We start from the raw sequence: 26,151 nt of genomic DNA, 5'->3' as shown, positions 1-26,151 counted from the left end.
CTTTCTTCCTGTGTTGGGATTACATGTGTACCACACACAGCTGATTTTAAATTTTTTGCTGTTACAAAAATCTGTGATGAAAATACTTTGATCTTTCTTCCTTTTTTTTTTTTTCCTTTTTTGATACAAGGTCTCACCATCTAGACCTTGAACTTACTATGTAGCCAGGGCTGCTCTTGGGTTCCTGGTGATCATCCTGCCTCAGCCTCCCAAGTGCTGAGATCACAGGCATATGCTATGACACCTAGCTTGCTCACTAGCTCTTCCTTATATCCTTCCTTCCTCCTTACTTATATTTTGACTTTTCTTGTGCTAAATTGTCAGGAATGGGATTACTTTTGTTCTTTCTAATAAGAGTTGTATGAAACATGAGTAGCTTCAAGAGGTGGTAAAACTAAAGACTAACCTATCAGAATATTCAAGAGGAATTTTTTTATCAAGTTGGATCTTGGGCAACATGGTCACTATTGTTTCCTTGTCATTCTTTTTCTCTAACATTTACTAGTTTATTCTGAAGGATATTTCAAAGGATACAGATGAAGACATGTGTAAGGTGAGGTATAGGAGAGAAGTGTGGAGATTCCATGCCCTTACTGAGCATGCCACCCTCCAGGAACTTCCAATTGTTCAGTTCTCCTGAAGCTCCTCGCTTTCACTCTTTAATTCTTTTAATCTGTGAGTGGATTGCACATTCTGTGTGTGATACTGATTTGGTTAGGGGGTGAGCCAAGCTGAGGGTTGAGCATTTGAAGAATAATTAAAAGATCAATCAGGCTGCCATAGATACATACTTAGCAAGTGAAATTTGACCTCTGTCAAGCTGTGCACCTTGTTCTTTTTTCAGAATATGCTACCATACTCATATTCAACCCCTCCATTTTCCGGTGAAACGTACATGATTCTTTCAGTGTTTATTCCAAAGCTTCCTGGGATCTTGAATCACTATCCTCTTGGCTCCTTTTACCCATTCAAGTTCTTCAACACTATATACCATAAATCACGGGAAATATCTGGTTTACTGAGTGAGCTTGGTGGACTATTTTGCAGGTAGAATCAGGGCTGTGAAACCACTTGACTCATCTCCCAAGGTGTGATGATTTTTTTCTCTAGGTAGTTAAATGCATGTTTTGTGGACCTGGGCTTGGCTGGAATGCACAAGTGTCCTGAAAATCCTTCTATAGATTTCTGTTGAACCCATTAAGTGAAGATGGCAAAAGTCAACATAACCAGAGACCTCATCCACAGACAGATCAAGGTAAGCAGCCCAGATCTCTGAATCAGCATGAGATCTTTTCTTCCCCAGAGATTCATTTCATAGTTGAAGAAACTGAAGTATAGATTTTGACTTGCCTAGAATCACATAATTAGTGGTAGTCCAGGACTAGAATTAAGAACTCTTGCCTATCCAAGAACATAGAATTCATGGAGACTCCTCTGTCCAAGTGCTTGCACCTGGGCTGCTGAGGTTAATGTAGTCTTGTGAGCTAGGGAAGCCATCAGTAGTTATACACATGCACACATAGTCATGAGATGGGGATTGTGCACAAGAGTAAATAAAGCTCTTCATGTTGCTTGAGCTGCTAATTTGTAAACTATATAATAGAGCCTGGGGAAGTCTTGGTCCTGTTGCAGTTTAGATTCTGAGGCTCTCCTATACTAAAGCCTTTCCTCTGAAATTTGTATGTAGAATACACTCACACCTGTGAGGTAAATGGATGATTTGGGCCATTAAATTCAGTTAGTGAGGTACCCTTGTCTTTGTCAGGCAAGCCCTCAGTAAAGGAACCACAAAGATTTAAAGGAATAGATTTGAACAAAGTTTGATGTGTTTCAGTGGTCAGAACCCCAAGACTGGTTCAGGAGTTTCTTCTCACCACTGCCCAGACTACTTCGCTGTGGGCCAGGAATTTAGCTCAATGGTTCCATCACCTGCTGTGCAAAAGTGTAAGGACCCAAGTTCGATCCCCAGTACCAAAAAAAAAGACTACTTCCCTGTGCCTAATTTTTCTGTTGTTAAACAATAATGCTATTTGTCTGCCTACAGGCTGATCTTGAGAATGAAATCTGAAAGAGTGTGAAAAAGTTCTTGGAAATGGTTAAGTGCTAAAAAAAAATTAAGGAAATTTTTAATAGCATTCAGCATAAGGACTCACCATCTAGAAAGACTGAGGGTGTGCCTCTACATAAGCCACATACTTGGTGCACGTTAGTATGTGTGTTTTATATATTTTTTCCTGCATTCCTGAATCCTTTTAGCTTTGTCCATTTGTGGGGTTTTGTTTTGTTTTTTCCATTTCAGTAGATTGGATGGCCCTCAAGGACAGAGACTGTTTTTTAGAGGCAAAGAATCAGGTTTTCTTTTTCTTTTGTGTAATTCTGACAACATAGATCCTAAAGACGATGCCTGCTGTCTCTTATATATGGAATCATTCCCTATTTGTTGTTCCCAGTTTTTCTGTCCTTTTCTTACACTTTTTTTGGACCCGGTAGCATAGCATAGTGCTTAATTATATACTCTACTCTCTTTGTTTATGCTGTAATCTTGACCAAGAGTAGGGAAAATTCCTGCAAGCCAATTTTTTGCTGTCTTGTAGCTTCTGCTGTGCCCAACACTGGAATGAATATAGAATAGGTACAGAGCAAGCTGGGTGTGGTGGTGCATGCCTGTAATCCCAGCACTCGGGGCTGAGGCAGGAGGATTGCAGCGAATTTGAGGCCAGCTAGGGCTACATAGTGAGCTCAGTGCCACTACATAGTGAGTTCAGTGCTCAGCCTGAACTACATAACAAGACCCTGTCTCCAAAAAGAAAAAAAAAAAATAGGTACACATCAAATTATGTTGAATTGAATTAATGAAAATGTGAGTTTGTTTCTGTTCCCCAGGAACGAGGTGCCCTGAGCTTTGAGCGGCGATATCATGTCACTGACCCCTTTATCCGGAGGCTGGGCCTGGAAGCAGAGCTGCAGGTAAGAGATCTAGTTTGCACGCTAGCTGCATATGGCCTGTTCTTCTTGCTCTGTATGCAAAGTCCTCTTGGTGTTATTCAAGGAATGGACAAGCTTTCTCCACAGATCATAACCTAAAGATTGCCTTTCCTTTTTTGAGGGGGTACTGGGGATCGAACTCAGGACCTTGCGCTTGGGAGACAAGTAGTGGAACCACTGAGCTAAATCCCTGGCCCTGCCTTTCCTTATATTAGGCAAAAAAAATTTTTTTTTTTTTTTTTTTTTGGTACCAGGGATTGAACTTGGGACCTTGTGCTTGTGAAGCAAGCAGCAGAACCACTGAGCTAAATCTCCAGCCCTAATTAGGCAATTTTATAGGCAGCTAAATCTGAATCAAGTTTGGTGACTGATTTCACATTGATTTTTTTTTTTTTTTTGTACCAGGGATCGTACTCAGGTCCTTGTGCTTTCAAGGCAAGTGCTGAAATCACTGAGCTAAATCCCCGGCCCCACACTGAAATTTTGTTTCATTTTGTTCTCTGAGACAAGGTCTTCAGGCTGGGTTCATACTCATGGCAATCCTCCTGCCTCGGCCTCTCTAGTGCTGGGATTACAAGCTCACACCACCATGCCTAGCCCAGAAATTATTTTTTTTATATGTTAGTTGCTTTGTGCTTAGAAAAAGTTTGTTGAATTCCATACCATTATTACCATCAGCATGGACAGTAATGATTCCTCTATACAGGAATTTAGAATTTACAGATTATTTCATAAACTTGTTGTTTGTTTATATACAGTTTCTTCAAAACAATGCTGTGGACACACAAAAAATTAGGGTTTTGTTTTTTGGATTGTTTTGAGACAGAGTCTTGCTGTGCAATTCAGGCTGTCCTTGAACTCACTATGTAGCCCAGTCTGGCCTCAAACTAAGGGCAATTCTCCTGCCTCAGCCTTCTGAATGCTGGACTTACAGGTGTGCAAACTACCACACCTGGCAAGAAATAGGCATTTAAAACAAAAAACAGCAAAACAAAACAAAAAAAACAGACTTAGCCCAAGCACCCTGTCTAGGTTTGCTGTGTCTAGTCCATGGCAAGGGCAGGCTTTTAGTCCAGAATAGATAATCCATTATGTTAACTCCATTCCTTTTTCTTCCTTAAGATCATATTTTGAATCCAGTGTTAGCTGTCATGACTTTGTGTTATCTGTAGGTTAAGTAATTTTTTTGGTTCCTTCATGTAAATATTTGTAAGTAATTATATTGATTTTTAGAAAAGGACTAGAATTTTATTGAATGTTAACTGTGTTATCTTGGGGTGATGAGATTGGAGGTGATTGTTAATGCTTTCTTTTAATTATAAAATTGTATCCATTTTGAAATATAATTAAATTAATAATGATACAGAAAAATAGAGTGAAATCACTTATCTCCTATATATTGCTACATGATTGTAATTGCACATTGAATTTTGTGTCTTAGGTTAACATAATGATCTTTTTCATGTTATCAAGTAGAAATCATAATATTCCTTTCAACTACATAGTGAGACCCTGTCTCAAAAAAACAAAACAAAAAAAAAAGCAAAAAAGAGAATAATAGCCAGGCATGGTGGCGCCTGTAATCCCAGCACTTGGGAGGCTGAGGCAGGAAGATCGCTGTGAGTTCAAGATCAGCCTGGGCTACACAGTGAGTTCCAGAGCAGTCTGAGCTACACAGTGAGACCCTGTCTCAAAAAACCAAAACCAAAAACATAATATTCCTTTCATGTTTTTCTGTTTAGAGAAGTAATAAATATGGTAGGCAGGCATAATGTGACACATACCTGTAATTTTAGCTATGTGGAAAGCTGAGGCAGGAAGATAGCAAGTTCAGAGCCAACCTGGGCAATTTAACAGTATGCGCCCAGTGGTAGAGTGCTTGCCTGGTGTGCATAAAGCTCTGGGTTCAATCCCTAGTCCCTAACCAAAAAAATAAAAGGAGGAATTGGCAGTTGTATGCAGAGCTTGAGAGGTTACATAAGAACAAAACAAGGAAAGCATTCTTGACTTCAGCAGTTTAGCTGGAGTGGTAGAAAAGAGCTAGATTAGAGGGGCTGGAGAGGCCCAGTGGTAGAGTGCTTGCCTGGTGTGCATAAAGCTCTGGGTTCAATCCCTAGTCCCTAACCAAAAAAATAAAAGGAGGAATTGGCAGTTGTATGCAGAGCTTGAGAGGTTACATAAGAACAAAACAAGGAAAGCATTCTTGACTTCAGCAGTTTAGCTGGAGTGGTAGAAAAGAGCTAGATTAGAGGGGCTGGAGAGTAAATTGGAAGTGAGGAAGCAGGAGCAGCAAATGTAGACAATGCTTGAAAAAAAATTCTATAAAAGGAAGCAGAGACGGGCATGGTGGTGCACACCTGTAATCCCAGCACTCAGGAGGCTGCGGCAGGAGGATCACTGCAAGTTTGAAGTTAGCCTGGGTGGGCTACCTGAACTACAGAGCAAGACCCTGTCTTTAAAAAAAAAAAAGGCGCGGGTGAGCAGAGAGATGGGGCAGTAGTTGGAGACTACTGTGGGTTCAAAGGAGGGATTTATAAGAATGGAAAGAAATATTACAAGCCAGGCATGGTGGCGCACACCTGTAATCCCAGCACTCGGGAGGCTGAGGCAGGAGGATCGCTGTGAGTTTGAGACCACCCTGGGCTACATAGTGAGTTCCAGGTCAGTCTCAACTACATAGTGAGACCCCATCTCAAAAAACAACAACAAAAAAAGAAATATTACAGCATATTTGTTGATGAAAGAGGAAAGGATTGACAAAATAACTGATAAAGCAAATTCTGGGGAAGACTGGAGGGGAAAAGAATGTTCCTGTAATCATTTCAGGGTCCAGTGGAATCTGGGATCAGGAGAGAAGTATGAACTAGGACAAAAATCTGGAGAAGCTGCTGGGAGCAGCAGCACATGTCTGTATCCCCAATACTTGGAAGGCTGAGGTAGGAGGATCACAAGGTTAAGTCCTACCTGGGAAATTTAGTTAGACCTTGTCTCAAAATTCTCAAAATAAAAAATGAAAAGGGCTGGGGGGTATAGCTCAGTGATAGAGTACTTGCCTTCCAGTGTGCGTGTGTGATGCTCTGATTCCAATCACCAGTACCAAAAATTAGAATATAGGAAAACTTACACCTGCTACCGTAAAATCCATAGCTTCCATGTTCAGTCCTGTCTTGGTACTTGACTGCTCTGAAACTCAGAATTTGGTACTCAATGCATTCTGACACAAAAATTTTGTAAATACTGGATATGCAAGCTAGAATTTGTCATTATTGATTTCCTTGTGACTCTCTACTCTTTCTAGCTGAAACAGCTTGTCTGGTACTAACATTTTTTTGGTATACATCATGCCATTAAAAGCCAAGTAATGAGTACCAAGGTTTTAATGTGCTAAAAAAACTTCCTTTGGTGTCTGGAGAGGTTGGGGTGGGGGTAATGAGGATCAAATTGAGGACCTTATACATGTTAGACAAGGTGTACCACTAAGCTATATTCCCCACCTTTTAAAAAAATTTTGTTTGCAGCCAGGGTTTTACTATATTTTCCAGGCTGGTCTTGAACTTTTGATCTTCTGCCTCAGCACCTGGAGTAGCTAGGATTACAGGTGTGAGCCACCACTAAAAGACTTTGATATTTTGTTTTGTTTTTGTGGTACTGGGGAGTGAACCCAGGGCCTTCACACTGAGCTACTTCCTGAGACCTTTTTTTTTACTATTGATTTTGAAATAGAGTCTCTTGCTAAGTTGTTAAATTGCCTAGGCTGGATTAGAATTTGAGATCCTCTTGCCTCACCCTCTTGTAGAGTTCTGGGATTATGGGCATATGACCCAATATCTGGTTTAAGACATTCTTAATGGGACCCATAATATTATTAATAAATTTAATAATAATACATTTTAACAATACTATATAATGTAAAGTATTAATATTGAAAATCTTCATAGTTCAAGGAGTCAGTTGTTTTCAGACTGACTAGCATATGATCAGAATCATATGTCCACATGTAAAAGACCCAGTTATATATTTGTAACATAGAATACACTAATGCATTTCTTTTTTTCTTTTGTTTTGTTTTTCTTTTTGGAGCTGGGGATGGAACTCACAGCCTTGGGCATGCCAAGTAGATGCTGTCCTGCAGAGCTGTATCCCCAGTCTCACAGGAGTGAGTTTTAATGTAGGAGGCTACCAATAGTTTGTTTATATGGTTTCAGATTCTACATTGAAACTCACCTGTAAGTAGCTACTCTGAAGACTGAGTTAGGAATAATCCAGTTGGAGGTCAGCTTGGGCAATTTAACAAGACCCCAATGCGCCTCCCCTCCAAAAAATTTTTTTAGCAATGTAAAAAGGGATCCTAGGGCTAAAAATTTGAGAACCAGTGGTCTGTTAGATCCATTACATTTGAGACTAAATGTCACCTGGGAGAAAGTAGCAGTGAGAAGAGGACCCAGGACTACTGAGCTACATCCCCAGCCCTGTTGTTGGGTTTTTGTTGTTACTGTTTATTTGTTTTATGGTAGCTACATCTCCAGCCCATTCATTTGTTGATGGACATTTAGGCTGCTTCCAAGATTTAGGTGTTAGGAGTTGTGCTGCTATAAACATGGATATGCATGGGTCACTGTGATCTGACGTTGTTAACTCTTTCCAGCAGATACCTTGAAGGAGAATAGCTGGGTCAAATGAAATTTTTAGTTTTAGTTTTTTGAGGACTTGCCATACTGATTTCCATAGTGGTTGTACTAGTTTACATTTCCACCAACAATGGAAAAGTTCCTTTTCCTCCATAGGCTTGTCAACATTTGTTATGATTTCTTAATGATAGCTGTTCTTTTTGGAGTAAGATGAAATAAGAATACTGTTTTAATTTGCATCTCTCTAATGGACAGAGATGTCAAACATTTTTTCTTGTATTTGTTGGCTATTTGTATTTCCTCTGAGAAGTGTTATTCATTTTGGTTGCTCAGTTTTTGATTGGGTCTTTTTGTCTGGGAGCACTTACCTTTTGAGTTCTTTATATATTAGTCTATTAGTCTTGATATTAGTCCTCTGTCCAAGGCGTAGTTGGCAGAAGTTTTTCCCCATTTCCTTAAGTGGTCTCTTCACTCTGTTGGTCGTCTCTTCCACTGTGCAGAAGCTTTTTAATTTGATGTAATCCTCTTTGTTGATTCTTAATATTATTTCCTGTGTCGTTGGGGTTCTGTTCAAAAAGTCCTTGCCTATGCCTATGCTTTCAAGAGTTTTACCGGTTTTATCTTTTTATCTTTCAGTAGATTGTTTCTGTTTTAATATTTAGGTTCATTTTTTTATTGACGTTTTCTTTTTTTTTTTTTTTTTTTTTTTTTGTTCGTTTTTTTTTTTTTTTTTTTTTTTTAAACAGGTTCTTACTAAATCACTACCTTGTCCATGCTGGGTTTGAATGTTCAGTCTTCCTGCTGTAGTCTCTCAGAATGCCTGGATTACGGGCATACATCTCTACACCCAGTTTATTTTTGTTATTTATAGCAAGCTCATAAAGTTTCCTAAAGTGCCCATTCTAAGATGATGATTTGATGGCATCTAACTTTTGTAAACTATTTTTTCCTTTTCTTGTTTTATTTCCCACCACAGTCATATGTAGGTGCCCCCCGGCCCCGCCCTGGTAGTTCACAAAAGTTGATCTTTGGCATTTCTAAGATGTGTTGACTGAGCCAGGGGTGTTGATGTGCACTTGTAATCCCAGCTACTCAAGAGGCTGAGCCAGGATTGTTTATGTTTAGGAGTTCGGGCCAGCCTGGGCAACATAGTGAGACCCCATCCTTTGAAGAATGAATGAATGGCTGGGTGTGTTGGCGCACGCCTGTAATCCCAGCACTCAGGAGGCTGAGACAGGAGGATCGCTGTGAGTTCGAGACCAGCCTGGGCTACATAGTGAGTTCCAGGTCAGTCTCAACTACATAGTGAGACCCTGTCTCAAAAAACAAAAAATAAACCAACAAACAAAAAATTAATGAACCCCCATCTTTTAAAAAATGAATGAATGAATGAACGAGCTGCCGCCTATAATCCCAGTGCTCTGGGAAACTGAGACAATGGGAATGCAAGTTCAATCTTAGTGTGGTTGTTGTCTGAAAGAAAGATGGATGTTAGGAGCTAACTAGATTTGGGGAGGGAGGATAAAGGAGAGAAAGAGTTTTCCAGGCTGGAATAACAATAGCATGTGAGTGATGTGATGCAAGAGTAGAATACTCAGTTCAAAAGAACAAATAGTCAGAGAATACAAGTAGCAGAAGGGGGAACTGAAAAGGCTGGAGAGGTGAGTGTAAAATCTGATGTTCATACTGAAGGATGCTGTAAGCTGTGTTAATGACTGTGCACTTTACCCTAAGGACTATGGAGAGCCATTGAATGACTTATAGCATAGGAATTATATGATCAGAGTTATACTTCATGAAAAATTAATCTTGGCTTCATGAAGAAATTGCCAAAGTGTAAACTGGAGACAGCCTGAACCAGTTAGGCTGTGATGGTACACAAGTGATGGATGACCTGAACTAAGAATAGTAGTAATTGAGTTGTAGAGATGTCAGTGGACTTGAGAAACATTTAAATAGGTAGAATTAATAGGATTTTTGGTGATTAGATAAAGAAAGTTAGGAAAAGAGTGACACGAGAAAGTCAGGTTTCTGGCTTGAGTGGCAGGAGAGAAAGGATCTTTTGCTGAGTTAGGGAACACTGATAAAGAAATAGATTTGAAAGGAAAGATGATATGTTTGGTGACGGATGTTCTGGAACTATGGGCTGTGGTTAATGAGTTCTATCTGGACAGGTAGTTGTAATACTTGGATTTGAGCTCCTGATAAAGGTACAGTCTAGAGGTATCTGTCTGTTTGGGAGTAGTGAGCAAGATGTAGATGATAGTCATGAAGTTGAGTTGTGATTGCCCTCTAGGAATGTGTAGAGTCTAGAGAGCTTTAAAGACCAACATTTATGGTCTGATGCACAAATGGAATTAAGTAAAATGTGTTTTTAAAAAAAGCAACCCAGGCCACACTGTATTCTCTCTTGCATGGTGGCCTTACCCTCATGCTGTAGGGTACACTTCTTTTCCTGCTTTTGGCCCAAAATCACTCTGCAGACCCTGTTTCCTTTCCTACCTTTAATAAAACTTTGCTACTTTTTTTTTTTTTAAGAGCAACCCAGAGGGAAAGAGAAAAGAGAGGGTGATTTTACAAACAGAACACAGAAGAAAATTTCACTGAAGAGGTCAACACTATCATTGCCAAAGGTCAAATAATGACTAAGAAATACCCATTGATATATGACAAGGAAGCTATACATAATGGAAACCATGGCAAAAGCCATTTTTCAGGAGTGTAGTACAGTGGGTTGAGGAATTATTGGGACGTGAAAAAAATAAAAATCTCAAGTATAGATTATTCTTTCAACCTGGCTATGAAGGGAAAGAGAAACGAAAGGCCATAGCTAGATAGAAACTTGTAATGAAGGAAGGAGTTTATTAGATTACAGAAACTTGAGTGGTTGTTTTTTTGTTTTTTGTTATTTTGTTTTTGAGACAGGGTCTCACTATGTAGTTGAGACTGACCTGGAACTTATTATGTAGTCCAGGCTGGTCTCAATTCACAGCGATCCTCCTGTCTCAGCCTCCCGAGTGCTGGGATTACAGGCATGTGCCACCACGCCCGGTATACTTGAGTTTCTTGTAATCTGTTTTATTTTGTTTGGTACAGGGGATTGAACTCTGAACCTTGCACTTTCCCTTTCAGGCAGGCAGCACCACTGAGCTAAATCCCCAGCCCTGTAATCTAAGTCTGAGTTGTTTAATCTCAAGAGGAAAGAATTGGCAGAGAAAGGGAAAGTGGAAATAGTAAAGAAACGAGATCATCTACGATGGGGGGTTGGCAGATGAATGGTAAGAGAGTGACTGTGGTAATGAATTACGAATGTTTTTTTTTTGAGAGAGAGTATTTCCATGTTGTACAGGATGGTCTTGAACTCTTGGGCTCAAGTGATCCTTCTACCTCAGCTTCAAACTAGTTGGAACCACTGATGTGTGGTGTCACACTCAGATCTGAGTCATGGATTCTTTTTGTTTTGGGGTTTTGTTTGTTTTGTTGGTTCAGGTTTTTTTTAGATAGGGTCTCACTGTGTAGTTCAGGCTGGCCTTGAACTCTCTATGTAGTCCAAGCTGGCCTTGAACTCACAGAGACCCTCCTGCCTCAGCCTTGTGAGTGCTGAGATTACAGATGTGTGCTGCCACACCTGCCTAGGAATCCTCATAGAGGATTCGTACCCTTTTGGGGGGAAAAATGGGAGGAAGTGAAGACAGAAGATACATACAAGGAGAGAAGAGGCAACTGGCTGGGATTGGAGTGTTTGTGTATGGGTTATAGAAGATTGAACTAAGTCACTAAGTTGCCCAGGCTGTGCTCAAATTTGTGATCTTCTTGCCCCAGACTCCCAGAGTGCTAGAATTACGGGTATATGCCACCATGCTTGGCTTCTAGGAGGTCTTTTTGAGGATAAAGAAACACTAAGCTGGCCAGGTATGGTGGCACACAGCTATAATCCCAGCACTTGGGAGTCTGAAGCAGGAGGATCACTGCAAGTCTGAGGGCCAGCTTGGGCTACCTAGTAAATCCAAAGCCAGTCTGAACTGCGTAGCAAGACCATGTCTCCAAACAACAACAAAAAAGAATCACTGAACTATGATATGTATGGATATATACAGATATTTTCTTATACTTGGCTTTTGCATTTAACAATATATCTTGGAAATCATCCTATACCAGCTCATATGGTTCATTGTTATTTTTTGTAGCTGTATAGCATTCTGTTGTGTAGCAATAAATCTTGTATACTAAAATTTAGTTAATGAATTTTCCATGTATGGCACATAGTGTTGTTTCTAATAGTTTTGTTGTTAATTGTTTTTTGTTTGTTTCTTTTTGGTACCACAGATCAAACTCAGGTCCTTATGCTTGAGAGGCAGGCGGTGGAACCGCTGAGCTAAATCCCCAGCCCTGTTTCTAATAGTTTATTATTATAACAATAGCATAATAAATAGCGTTGAATATATACACAGTGATACCTTGGTTCACAATTTGGTTCACACACAAAAGTGTTTGGCAAAATTTTTTGTGGCAAAATTTTGGTTCTTTTTTTATTTTTGCAAACTCTACATCAAGTGACATAGCTGTGGCCATCCTTCCCACACAAACACAAATGTGGCCATCTTTTCCAAAATTGTGGAACAATTAAGTTCATGAACCAGGGTAGTTTGGTATTGCTAGAAATGTATCTTTAGAGTGAAAAGAAGAAAAAAAAAAAAAGAAAGAAAAACGAGAGTGCTGGTAAAAGGATAAATGAATATGTGGTTTTGTTAAATGTTGCCAAATTGCCCAATTTTCCTTGCCAATAGCAAGGAATTAATCTCAGATTAAGTTACATTTCTTTTATTAATGAAGTTAATTATATTCTATATGTTTATAGGCCTTTTTTTGGTACCAGGGGTCCAACTCAGGTCCTTACACTTGTGAGGCAGGCAGCAGAACTACTGAGCTAAAACCCCAGCTCTATAGGCCTTTTTTAGTATATTATTTGCCAATTTTGTTGTAACAAAAGAGGGAGAATAAGAACTGATACATATATTTCTGCAGTTTTTTAAACAGAAGCCCAGGATGGATAAACAGAAGTTAATGAAATTGGCTAACTCCAGGGGTGGAAGTGGTCAAGACAAAAGGATAGGGAAGGGAAAAGGGAATAACCCTTTTCTAGACTGGTTGTTTGTTTATTTGTTTGTTGTATTTTGTTTTGTTTTTGGTGATGCTGAAAATTGAACCCAGGATCTCGTACATGTTAGGCGAATGTTGTGCCACTGAGTTAACATTCCCAACCCTTTTTTGTTTTATTTTGAGAGAGAGCCTCACTAAGTTCCCCAGACTGGCCTCAAACATGAGATCTTCCTTAGCCTCCCAGGTACCTGGGACTACGGTTGTGCTCCATTGCATCTGACTTTTCTGAACTTTTTATATTTTTGTATTTAGAACCATGTTGAGATCTTACATATTCAAAAATTATAGATTGAATCAACAAAGATTAGAAGGGGGAGCCAACTAACTCAATTTTTTTAACAGCACTGACTATATATTCTCACTACAAAGGTAAATGAACTTTAAAAGAAATGTTGAACTCTATAGATTTGTTATTTGTACTATTATTGCTATAGCAATTCTGCAACCATTATGTGTATGTGATTGAAGTGAGCAAATGAGTAAATTTATCTAAATGTTGGGAGCCAGAGTTCTCACGTTGAAAAAGGGGAATTCAAATACAGTATGAATTAGGCAAAGGCAAAGAACTCTGAGGTATTGGATTATAATTAGCAGTATTATTATGAGCTATGTATTTTACAAATACATATAAAATATATACATTTATATATTTTCCAACTTTTTTCCTATAAAGGTTCAGAAATAAATACCTCAGTGGTTATAAGTTATTGTTTTGTTTTGGATTTTTTTTTCCTATACTAGGATTCAAACTCAGGACCTTGTGCTTATGAGGCAGGCACGGGGGCCACTGAGCTAAATCCCTGGCCCCGTTAGTTACTGTTTTCTAAATACCATTTCCCAGCAAAAGGAACCAGGAGTCTTTGGGGAAATAATGACTCTTATTTTTGGGGCAAAAATAATGGGTGATTAAAACTATTTGAGTCAGAATATTTGCATAATGGAAAGTATTCCTTCACAATGAAGGGAAAAACAACATACAGTGGGGGAACCTGGTGACTACCACCTTAACCAGGAGGAAAAGAACATTTGCCACCTGATATTGTACAGTAAGGATATAAAATCAAACTGGGTGTCATAACACACACCTGTAATTTAATAATGGGTGATTAAAACTATTTGAGTCAGAATATTTGCATAATGGAAAGTATTCCTTCACAATGAAGGGAAAAACAACATACAGTGGGGGAACCTGGTGACTACCACCTTAACCAGGAGGAAAAGAACATTTGCCACCTGATATTGTACAGTAAGGATATAAAATCAAACTGGGTGTCATAACACACACCTGTAATTTGAGCACTCAGGAGGCTAAGACAGACGGATCTCAAGTTTGAGGCCAGCCTGAATTACTAGCAAGACTCTGTATCCAAAACAAAACAATGAATGGAATATAAAATGGCAGAGGTGGTGTTTCTGTCAAGATGTATTACCTAAATCTAATCATGAGGAAATAAGACAAATCCAAACTGAGAGACATTTCTTTAGAACAGCTGATTTACTCTTCAAAAATATCTATGTCAGGCCGGGGATTTAGCTCAGTGGTTCCTCTGCCTGCCTCACAAGCTCAAGGACCTGAGTTCAATCCCCAATACAAAAATTAAAAAAAAAAAAAAAAAATCTATGTCAGGGCAGGAGATTTAGCTCAGTGGTTCTGCTTCCTGCCTCAGCACAAGGTCCCAAGTTCAATCCCTGGTACCAAAAAGAAAAAGAAAAAGAAAAAAAGACTATGTCATAAACAAAGCACATCTGAGAAACTATTCCAGATTAAAAGAAGCCTGCCATGGTGGCACACACACACACCTGTAATCAGCTACTTTGGAGGAGGAGTGCAAATTTGAGTCCAGCCTGGGCAATTTAGCCAGATCCTGCCTCAAAATAAAAAATAAAAAGGCCTAGGAGGAATGTAGCTCAATGTTGGTAAAGCATCCTAGGGTTCAGTTTCCACTTCTGCTAAAAAAGAAAAAGAAAGCAAAGAAAAAATGACAGCTAATTGCATTGTGTGATCCTCAATTGGGTCTTGGATCAGGAAAAATAAGACATTATTGGGACAGTTGGTGAAATTTGAATATGGACTGTATGATATATATTGATATTTTATCAGTGTTAAATTTTCTATTTTTGATAAGTAAAAGAATAGCTGTTCTTAGAAATACACACCGAAGCCAGATGTGGTCACACATTCCTGTAATCCCAGCACTCTGGGGGACTGAGACATCACAAATTCAAGTTTATCTTGGGCAATTTATAAACTTAGTGAGATTATGACTCAAAATGTTATGACATAAAAAGGGCTGGGATGCCAGGGATGTAGCTCAGCATCACCACACCCGCCTGGCAAATGCAAGGTGCTGAGTTGGATCCTGGATACCAAAGCGGGGGTGGAAATGTAGCTCAGTGCAAAGGTGTTGTTGGGTTCGATCCCCAATATCACAAAAAGAGAGAGGGGAAGGGAAAAAGAAAGATATACAATGAAAACAAGGTTGGTGGCACTTGTCTATATTCTCAATTACTTGGGGGGATGAGGTAGGATTGCAAGTTCAAAGCCATTCTTCTCTGCATACTTAGTAAGACCCTATCTCATTAAAATAAAAAAGGCTAAGAGTACCTCAGTAGTGATGCGCTTGTCTGGCACGTGCAAGGCCCTGGGTTTAGAAAAGGAAGGAAGAAGAGAATGAGAATTGAGTATGAAAGGTCCTACAGTCTGCACATATTCTCAAGTGGTTCTAGAAAAGAAAAAGTGCTTTAACTTGTGGGTGTGGATGCAGATGGGTGGATGTAGAAAGAAAAGGGAGAGGGAGAAAGTGTGGCATTGTTAACAAATAAGTGAGGATATATGGGTGTTATTGTACTATTATGACTAAACATTTGAAAGTACTTTAAAATAGAGAGTTTAAAATGTTCATTGAAAAAGTACAAAGAACTACTGTCATAACAGCAACCAAATAAGAGAGTCAGAAGGGAAGCTGAGATTAGATAATTTAAATTTAATGTCAAGTGGGATTAATTCTAACCAAACAACCTTTTCTTTTTCCTTGAACATTTTTTCTCAGCATCCCACATCCTGAGCATTCCACAAGCTGTGTTAGCTTACCTTGGCACAGTGAATTTTATTGTCCTAACTGGACAGGAACCATGTAGCTGGAATTCCAGCTCATAGCCTGCAATCCTAACCTTTGAGTGAGGGAATACTTGCTTTCATTTTCAGTTAGATCAACCAGATCTTCGATGTTCACTCTAGAAGTTGTGATCACACTTTAATCTCTCCTCTTCTGTTCACCTGTGGAATTTCTTGGTACAAGATTAAACACATGGAACACATTGAGAAGAGAGAGAACTGGCCCTTACTTTATAATTAAAACTGAGCATTTTGTTTGTTTGAGACAAAGTCTAGATATGTAGTTCAGGCTTGCCCTGAACTAGAGGCCACCCTCTCGACTCGGCCTCCCGTGCTGAGACTACAGGAATGTACCACCATACCCAATCAAAACTGAGCATTTATTAGGCCATAAAAGTGGGGGAAATAAGATTAGTAAAATTAGACAGGGATTTAGCTCAGTGCATCCCCTGTCTGCTTCACAAGCGCAACGACCCGAGTCCGACCCAAGTTCGATGTCCAGTACCAAAAAAAAGAGAGAGATTAGTAAAATTTATATCAGGTCTTATTGACTATAGAGTTCAGATTCTTCCCACCTCAGCCATCTGTCTGCTTTTTTTTTTTTTTTTTCCTGTCTGCTTTTTTAAAAGGTTTAATAAATAGTTCTTGGCTTGGTGGATCATTTTCTTGCCTTAATATTGTCCACAAACAAATTGCATATAGAATACAGTCATCTTTTGATATACTTGGGAGATGTTCCAGGACTTCCCACAGATGCCAAAATCTTCAGGTGGTCAAGTCTCTTATGTAAAGTGGTGTGGTATTTCATATGACCTACCCACATTTTCTCAAATAATGTAAGTCATCTCTGTAGTTTCAGTACCTAATAAAATATAAATACTGTGAAAATTGTTGCTGCTGTTGTTGTTTTTGGTACTGGGGATCGAACTTGGAACCTTTCGCTTGCAAGGCAGGTGACAGAAACACTGAGCTACATCCCCATCCCTAAAATAGATGTTATACTGTACAGTTTCAAGAACAACATGGGCTGGGGATGTAGCTCAGTGGCTCCACACCTGCCTGGCAAGTGCAAGGTCCTGAGTTAGATTCCCAGTGCACCCCCTAAAAATGTCTCCATTGCCATTTATAAAAAGTCTGCACATATTCAATATAAATGTCACAGTCTTAACTATATTTCCTATCTATGACTAGTTGAGTCCACAGATATGGATGTCATGGAAATGGAGGGTCAACTATGTGTCTTACCTTCACAATCTGACCTGACTGTTTTTTGTTTCCATTTTGTTGTATATTTTGAGGATAAATTCAAATTATAAATTTATGGAAGCAAATCATATTAAACTAGGTGTACTTTCTTTTTGAATAGAATTGATAGACCACAGCAGTTCCATAGGTATGGGGTAACCTGAGTCTAACAGACTTGTCAGTTTTAACTTTGTTTTGTATTATAATATCATTTTAGAGAAGTGAACTAGATACCAAATTCATTAAATAGTCACATTCAAAGAAAAAAAGAGAGGGAATCTGACTATGTGAGAGATTTTAAGGATTATCAAGGAGTCAGCAAGTTATAGCCTGTGAGCCAAATCTAGATGCCACCTGTTTTATTTTACATTTTGCTTAAGAGTACAGTTCAGTGGTTTTAAAGTATATTCACAAAGTTCTGCTACTGTTGGTGCTAATTCCAGGACATTTTCTATTTTCCTTTTTTGTTTGTTTTGTTTTGTTTTGTGACAAGGTCTTGCTATATGTAGTTCAGGGTGGCCTTAAACTCGGTATGTATCCCAGGCTGCCCTCAAACTTGCGGCCATCCTCCTTTAGTCTCTCTCAAGGGCTGGGATTATAGGCATGCACTACCACACCCAGCATCCAGGACATTTTCATCACTTTAAAAAGGAGCCTCTTTCCAGGTGTGGTGGCACATACCTGTGATCTCAACACTTGGTAGGCTGAGACAAGAAGATTGCCAGGGGTTTGGTTGAGACCAGCCAGACTCTGTCTCAAAAATTCTTTTAAAAAGGTGTCTTTGCCAGTCATGGTGGCGCACTCCTGTAATCCCAGCACTTGGGAGGCTGAGGCAGGAGGATCGCTGTGAGTTCGAGACCAGCCTGGGCTACATAGTGAGTTCCAAGTCAGTCTCAACTACATAGTGAGACCCTGTTCAAAAAGCCAAAAAAAAAAAAAAAAAAAAAAAGTGCCTTTTACCCATATTCAAAGTCACTTCCCATCTCCCATCCCTGGTCTCACTTCACCAATCAGTCTACTTTTTCTCTTGACATTTCACATCAACAAAATCATATGATATATTGCTTTTTGTGTCTGGTTTCTTTTCACTTAGCGTATTTCCATGTTGTAACATGAATCACTACTTCATTTCTTTTATGACCAAGTAATATTATACACATAAACTATGTCTTATCTATCCACTTATTACTTGACATTGGGGATGTTTCTTTTTTTGGCTATTATGATTAATGCTGCCACGAACATGGATGCACAAGTTTTGGGTGGGTATACAGTTTTCCACTCTCTTGGATATGGCGCCTAAGAGTGAAATTCCTGGCTCATATATTAACTCAGTGTTTAACTCTTTGAAGACTGCCAAACTATTTCTTGAATTGATACCACCATTTTACATACCCAAAAGAAATATGGAACAGTTTCAATTTCTCAACATCCTTACCAATACCTCTTATCTATCTTTTTATTATAGCTATCATAGTGAATATAAAGTGGTATTTCATTGTAGTTTTGACTTTCATCTTTCTAGTACCCAATGATGTTGAACATCTCTTCATGTGCTATTTGACCATATTTGTATAATTTTCTTTGGGGAAATGTCTGTTCAGATTCTTTGTCCATTTTCTCATTGGATTGCCTTTTTATTGATTTATGAATTCCTTATTCATGTATAGTTTGAAATATTTTCTCTTAGTCTGTCTTGTCTTCATTTTCTTGATATAGTGCCTTTGATGCACAAGTTTTTATTTTAATAACTTCCAGTTTATTTTTTCTTATATCTTGTGCTTTTGGTGCTCTCTCTAAGAAATCAAGATCATGAAGATTTTAAAGCTGTCTTCTGAGTGTTACATTGTTTTAGACATGTAGGTCTTTGATCCATTTGGAATCTTTTGTGTGTGTGTGTGTGTGTGTGTGTGTGTGTGTGTGTGTGCTTCAGGCAGGGATAGAACTTGGAACCTTGCACTTGTGAGGCAGATGGCGGAACCATTGAACTAAATCCCCAGCTTGAATCAATTTTTATAGATGGTATGAAGTTGATGTCCCACTTCATTGTTTTACATGTAAACATCCAGTTGTCCCAGCACCATTTCTTTTCTTTTTTTTTTTTTTTTTTTTTTTTTTTAAATTTAGTTTTTTTTTTTTTTTTTTTTTTTTGGTACTGGGGATCGAACTTGGGCCCTTGCACTTGCGAGGCAGGTGATGGAACCACTGAGCTAAATCCCTGGCCCACTATTTCTTGAAAAGACTATTGTTTTTCCCATTGAGTTATCTTGGCACTCTTTTTAGAAATCAATTAACCATAAATGTATAGATTTATTTATGAATTGTATTCCATTGATCTAAATGTCTATTCCTTGTGCCAGTACCACTTTGTAACAAATTATGAAATTGGGAAGTGTGAGTCTTCCAACTTTGTTCTTTTTCAAGATTGTTTTGGCTATTCTAGGGCCTTTGCATTGCCATATGATTTTCAAGCCTACTGCCACCTGTTTTTATAAATAAAGTTTTATTGGAACACAGCCACACTCATTCATTTATGTATTGTCTGTCTGTGTTAGTGATTCAACAGCAGAACTCAGTGATGCAGACAGAGACCATATGGTGTGCAAAGCCTAGAATATCTTCTGTCCGGCCCTTTACAGAAAAAGTTGTCAACTTTAGATGATGGAGTAAACTCATTCTTTGAAGCACCAGAGGACCAAAGTAGGAGGCAGTCACTAATTTACTCAAAATTTCAGGCAATGGGCTGGGGATCTGATCTGGCTCACTATGTAGTTGAGACTGACCTGGAACTCACTATGTAGCCCAGGCTGGTCTCGAACTCACAGTGATCCCCCTGCCTCAGCCTCCCCAGTGCTGGGACTACAGGTGTACGCCACCACGCCCGACCCTGGGGTGCTTTTTCTTCAGATCTTTGTGTAACTTGTTTCTTCTCAGCATTCGGATTTCTCCTCAAATATCACTTCTTTAGGGCTGGGAACTTAGTTCAGTGGTTCACCACCTGCCTTGCAAGCTCAATCGGGAGTTCATCCCAGTACCAAAAAAATAAATAAATAAAAATAAAACTCACTTCTTCAAAGGCCTTTCTCTGACCACTGGAATACATCTAAAGTTTGTCCTATACTATGTTTTATTTTGTTTTTTGCGCTGCTGGGGATCAGATGTGGGCATACTCTACCACTGAGCCATATCCCCAGCCCTTTTATTTTTTATTTTGAGACAGGGCCTTGATAAGTTGCCAGGGCAGGACTTGAACTTGTGACCCTCCTGCCTCAGCCTCCTAGAGTGCTGGAGTTACAGGTATGGGATGCTGTTCCCAGCCCATTCTTCATAGCACTAATCATAATCTGAACTCACAGTTGATTCATGTCTTTTTTCTCCCCTTCCCACTAAAGTTCTCTCTCATCACAATAGCGTTTGCATGTATAAGAATGTCTACCATTGGGCTGGAGACTAGCACAGTGGTAGAGCACTTGTCTAGCATCCACAGGACCCTGGATTCAATCCCCAGCACAGCTAAAAGATAAAAACTAAAAATAAGGGGCCAGGGATGTAGCTCAGTGGCACTGTGCCTGCCTTGCAATCACAAGGTCCTGAGTTTGATCCCCAGTACCAGAAAAAAATAAAATTAAAATAATGCTTAGCATATAGTGGGTGTTCAGATAACTGTTTAAAGATTGAATAAATAGACATATTTTGCAAGGTGGGCTATAGGTGTGTGGGCTCAGTGTAAGGAAAAACTTTCTAGTGTGAATTTTAGTTGTGCCTTGCCTTACTGTCTGTTATGACTTGTGTCTAGATACCCCCTCTCCAAAGCCTTGTGTGGTCTAGGCTATTTTGGAGGTGGCTAAATCTAGAGTGTGTGATTGATTCTTGGTGGGGCTAGGCCCGAGGGCACTAGGATTAAGAGCATGAGTTCTACCTTCCTAGGTAGTCTGAATAAGATAAAAGCATCAGTGAGATGCTATTAAGGTCCCTAGCTGCTTTTTTGTCTCAGCAATGGGAGAAAAGTAACTAAGATGTTATCCTATGAATACTTAAATTTTTAGCTAAAACCTACAGAAGTTGAGATTTGAAAACAAGTACAATCATTCTGGAAGCATTAATTTGTTTTTCAGATTGTACCTTAGAGCCTGAGATCGTGAGTTACAGTCCTGCATTCTGTCTCTGTTAGCCATGCCCGTGTTAAGCAAACTGCCCGACCTCTCTATCTTTTTTTTTTTTTTTTGGTACCAGGGATTGAATTTGGGACCTTCCACTTGCGAGGCAGGCAGCAGTACCACTGAGCTAAATCCCTGGCCCCAACCTCTCTTAGCAATGTTTTTTTCATTTCTGAAGTGAGGTATTTAATATAGAGTGCTGTGCTAGTTTCTATTGCTGCCAAATAAATTATTACAAACTTAGTGGTTTAAAACAACGTAAATTATCCTGTAGTACTATAGATCAGAAGTATGACACAGGTCTCACTGACTAAAATCAAGGCATTGGCAGTTATGGCTGGAAATACAATCCATCTTCTTGCTATTGCCATTTCTAGAGGTGGTCACATCTCTTGGCTCCAAGGCCCCTTCCTCTGTCTTCAAAGCCAACTATAGTGATCTAGTCCCTTCCACACCTCCATCTCTCTAGTCATCTGCAGTCAGCAGAGGTTCTCTAATTTTAAATACTCAGTTGATTAAATTGGGTCCATCTAGATAATCGAGGATAATCTTTCCTTCTCAAGGTCCTCAACCATAATCATGTCTGCAAAGCCCTTTTGCCACCTAAAATAATGTATTCACAGGTTTCAGAGAATTAGAACATGGACCTCTGTAGAGAGCCATTATTTTGCCTACCACATGTGCTCAGCTTCGCTGTGTCCAGCTCTTAGTAAGCTCTCACTAAGTGGCAGTCATTTAAGGCCCTTGATTCTCTGGGAGATTCTAGGATGAAGCAATGACACTCCCACCCCCACCCCGGTGCAATTAATTTATAGCCTGGACTATAGCCTTAGAGGACCAAGGACAGAAATGATCCTGACCCAGAAAGAGTAACTAGACATATATGTGGGGTTTCAACCAAGTGCCAGGGGAAGATAAGAAGCCTCGGGTCAGCAAGTGATTTGCCGGGTTTGAGCAGAGCACGTCATTCATGTATACAAGTAGAGAACTGGAAGAAATGACTTTCCACTCAGAGGTCCTTACAGGACAAGGGATAGGAGGAAAGGAGAAAGCACAGGAACCACCTTTCTGACTAGACTTTTGAAAGATAACCCTGTCCATATCTCCTGCTTCTTGTCCCACTGGACCTATTTGATCACGTAGGCAGCAGATACCTGCCAAGCACTGTGCCTGGCCTTCTGGCCTTAGGGATGTGATAAACATAATCCACATAGCCTGCTTGCTTTCTCAGGCCTCAGTCTAGGGGAAAAAAGCACATTGACAACAGAGCCATACTGCAGTATGATAGTAGGAGCCCAAGGAAGGGTTCCCTCCTGCTCAAATCCACTGCAGGGAAGGCTTCTTGAAGAAGTACCTACAAACTGAGATCTGAAGAATGGATTGAAATTATTGTTTAGGATGCTTTGGGCCACAAGTAAACATTTTAACTCATATTGCCTTAAACAGTAATGAACTGATTGGTTCACCTAACTGGAAGGGCAGGCGCAGATAGATGTCAAAGTTGGTTAGTCTGGTCATTCTGGCTCCATTTTTCTGATTCCTTTCTTTAAGCTCTCTGTGTGTTGATTTTACCCTAAGGCTAACTTCATACATGGTGGTAAAAGGTGTGCAGCAATTCCAAGTTTCATGCAGTATCCTCAGCATTCAGAGGGAGAAAAAGGCATTTCTCCCATAGATTCTTCTAAGAATGAGAAAGCTTCAGAAGCTCACAGTACCTGTTCCCACTTGCATCTGGTTGAGGTTATAGGTTCACTTCAGAGTCAATTGCTGTAGCCAAGTGAATGCCACACTATTTGGTTTAGGCTAAGTTCCTGAACTCATCACTAGCAAGAACAGTGGTTCTGTGCTTCCTGAAACACATGCTTTGATTTGGGGCAGGAAAGTAATAATTGAATGTATATCAAAGTGCTGCTAGAATGAGGGAAGGTGAAGAACAGAAAGAAGAGTTTGTTGGAATGCCTAGAGATTTATTCTACAATGGAAGATATGTGTCTACTTCTTTAGACCTCCTGTTTATTCATGAATTCTGTGTCCTCACAACTCTAGCTTGCTGTGATTTCTATACATGCTTTCAGCTTTAGCATCTGCTGTTAACTACCTCAGTCTCTCTGTGTTTCTCACTTCACATTTCCAAGATCAAGACTAGCCCATTCTCCTAGCATGAAGTAAACTTCCAAAGACCAGGGACATTATTTTGTATACTGTCATACCCCAGTCTCTGAACAGTACCTGCCATTTAGTAAGTGCTTGATAAACATGTGTTGGATTATTGAAAGATTATACTTTTGTAAGGACTATTCCTTGAAGGGACTATCCTCTGAAGGGTCTGTTGACATATCTCCCCTTTTTGGGGTGGGGTTTGAGTCAGGGTCTCACTGTGTAGTTGAGACTGACCTAAAATTCACTCTGTAGCCCAGGCTGGTCTCAAACAGTGATCCTCCTGCCTTAGCCTCCCGAGTACTGAGATTATAGGTGTGCGCCACCACGCCTGGTGGTGCACATATCCCTTTTAGTAGTAAAAGAAAAATTTTTTGGATCTCATCTGTACCACTTAAGTGCTATCTGAGTTTCACCTAACTTTTCTGCAAAATGGGATTGATGAAATCTATCCTTTATAGCTCAGGGGTGCCTAGTGTCAAATGAAATTATAAGATGCCAAGCAGTTTAATCAGTTCTTGCCATTAACATGTTCTGGAAAACAGTGAAGATGGAAAGGTCATTTCATGTGCCCAGTTCTACTTCGCAATACTGAAGGAGAACCTCTAACTCGCTGTCTTCTTATCCCTTTCCGTTTGTTCCCCTAGGGTCACTCAGGATGTGTCAACTGTCTGGAATGGAATGAGAAAGGAGAGTAAGTATGAGCTAGAGGCTTATGGAGAGGAGGGTGAGGAGCCATGGAGAAGAGGATTCCTTCCTCTCAGGTGATTTAAGGAGAAGAGTGAATCAAAGTGAAAAGACACCATAGCCTTTCTTAAGCTTAGCCCATGATTATCAATACACAGTTAAATCATTAATCCCAAGTACAATGGAAATTTGGATGACCATCCACACTCTGTTTTTTAATAGTCAGTATGTTTAGGCATAATGGGAAATTCTTAGGACAAAATAGAAGAGAAACTACTAATTTTTATAAAATAATCTTAAATTCTATGACGTTTATTATTCTTTGAGTTCTGTGTGGCCCAATTCCTTTAGGAATGTGAAAGTGGGGAAGGGACCTGGGAACTTGAGAAGAGGTCAGAGCCTCTCACTCTGCTTGTAGTTTGCTGGCTTCTGGTTCCGATGACCAGCACACAATTGTGTGGGACCCGCTGCACCACAAGAAGCTGCTCTCCATGCACACGGGACACACTGCAAATATCTTCTCTGTGAAGGTGAGTGTGAAAGCCATAGCAGGTGAAAGGGATGTTGGGCTGTGGGCATGGTCATGTTGATGTGTGTGTCCCATGTACCCCCATGGGGTCACAGACACCCTGTGCTCTGAGCATCTCGTTTGGATGCTTGAACCCCATCTCTTTTCCATGCTCTTCCATTTTTGAAACCAAGAAGTCACCTCAAAATGGGTTTATATTTATGTGAGCAGTGATGATGGGGAAATGGTTCTGAGCATGAATTTAGGGGTTGACTGGGATTGGCTCCCTTGTCTGCCTCTTGGAATTTGTGTGAACTAAGTAAATCACCTGACCTCTCTGAGCTGTTTCCTCCTTTTTTTTTTATGCCACTGGGTATTGAACCCAGGGCCTCTGCACTGAGGTATATCTCTAGCACCTTTTACATTTTTTTGTATGTAGTACCAGGGATCAAACTGAGGACCTTACGCTTGCAAGATGGGCGCAGCACCACTGAGCTAAATCCCCAGCCCAGCACCTTTTAATTTTGACAGAGTCTCACTAAGTTGCTAATTGCCCACACTGAGTTCAAACGTGATGCCTCTGCTCAGCCTCCCAGAGTGCTTGAATTACAGGCATGAGCCGCTAGACCCAGCCTGAATTTTTTTTTTTTCCGTTTTCACTTTTTTATTAGTACAAGTTTGCAGTACTTAATGATTATATTCTTCATGGGATGTGGGTACATGTACATAAATCATATTATTTTTTCACCTCTCTTTTTCCTCCTTCTTCCATCCTTTGGTCTCCTTCCCTTTTTGCAAAGGATCTGTCTACATTTTTCCTATTATTGATATTTTATTTTGCTCTTTATATTTTAGATTTCTCATATTAAAGAAACCATCCAATATTTAAGCTGATTTTTTTCAAGCATCTGACACAGGTTCTTTTAGTCACTTTTTATAAGAAAAAACCTTTTGACTTGTTGGTAGAGGAAAGCTGAGCTGAGAAGAGGACCATTGAAGACCTGTTATATGAAAGTGACATGAGACTTGTCTTTTTTGATTACAGGGAATAAACTTAGGACAAATGGCTATGAACCCACAGAAGCACATGTGTTCCCGGGGAAGGGAAGAATTGTCTGATACGTAGGGCTATTTGAAAAAGGTAGAGCAGCCTTCTGAGGATAGGTAAATATCATAGCTCTGAGATTGTCCATTCATTTGGCACTTTGCTAGGTTTAAGGTTGGAGGAAGTGATCTGTAAAGAAGGGCCTTTCAAACATTGAAAGTCTATAATGGAGGTACATGAGAGTAAGGCTGGCTGGCCACCAGAATGCCTCTGTAATCTAAGAAATACTTTCCTCATTAATATCAAGAAAAATGAGGGCCAGGAATTTAGCTCAGTGGTGCCGCCACCTGCCTTGCAAAGCAAAGTCCCGAGTTTGATCCCTGCTACTAAAAAAAGAAAAAAATGACATAGTACCCGAACCAAAAAGTAGATTAGAACTCAAAACCTACTTCTTTCCCTGAACC

General features: G+C 39.7%; 1 protein-coding gene across 2 annotated transcripts in view; it reads left to right on the top strand.

The window, feature by feature from the left end:
- The first annotated feature begins 518 nt into the window (after positions 1-518).
- The window catches only part of Wdtc1 (WD and tetratricopeptide repeats 1), a 44,867-nt gene continuing 19,234 nt past the window's right edge, over positions 519-26,151 (top strand). Inside the window, exons 1-4 of one of the 2 annotated variants that reach the window (XM_010632785.3) lie at positions 519-1,255; positions 2,884-2,967; positions 24,095-24,141; positions 24,553-24,664. In XM_010632785.3, coding sequence (XP_010631087.1) covers positions 1,208-1,255; positions 2,884-2,967; positions 24,095-24,141; positions 24,553-24,664 — 291 coding nt within the window. In that variant the 5' untranslated portion in view covers positions 519-1,207. Of the gene's footprint in view, positions 1,256-2,883; positions 2,968-10,794; positions 10,892-24,094; positions 24,142-24,552; positions 24,665-26,151 lie in introns of those variants that run through there. The other variant, XM_010632791.2, reaches the window with a different exon arrangement.

The sequence above is a fragment of the Fukomys damarensis genome, unplaced genomic scaffold (assembly GCF_012274545.1).
Source record: "Fukomys damarensis isolate Sample0158 unplaced genomic scaffold, DMR_v1.0_HiC HiC_scaffold_23, whole genome shotgun sequence".
In the NCBI taxonomy this organism is placed as follows: domain Eukaryota; kingdom Metazoa; phylum Chordata; class Mammalia; order Rodentia; family Bathyergidae; genus Fukomys; species Fukomys damarensis.
This window is presented reverse-complemented; position numbering and strand designations above follow the sequence as displayed.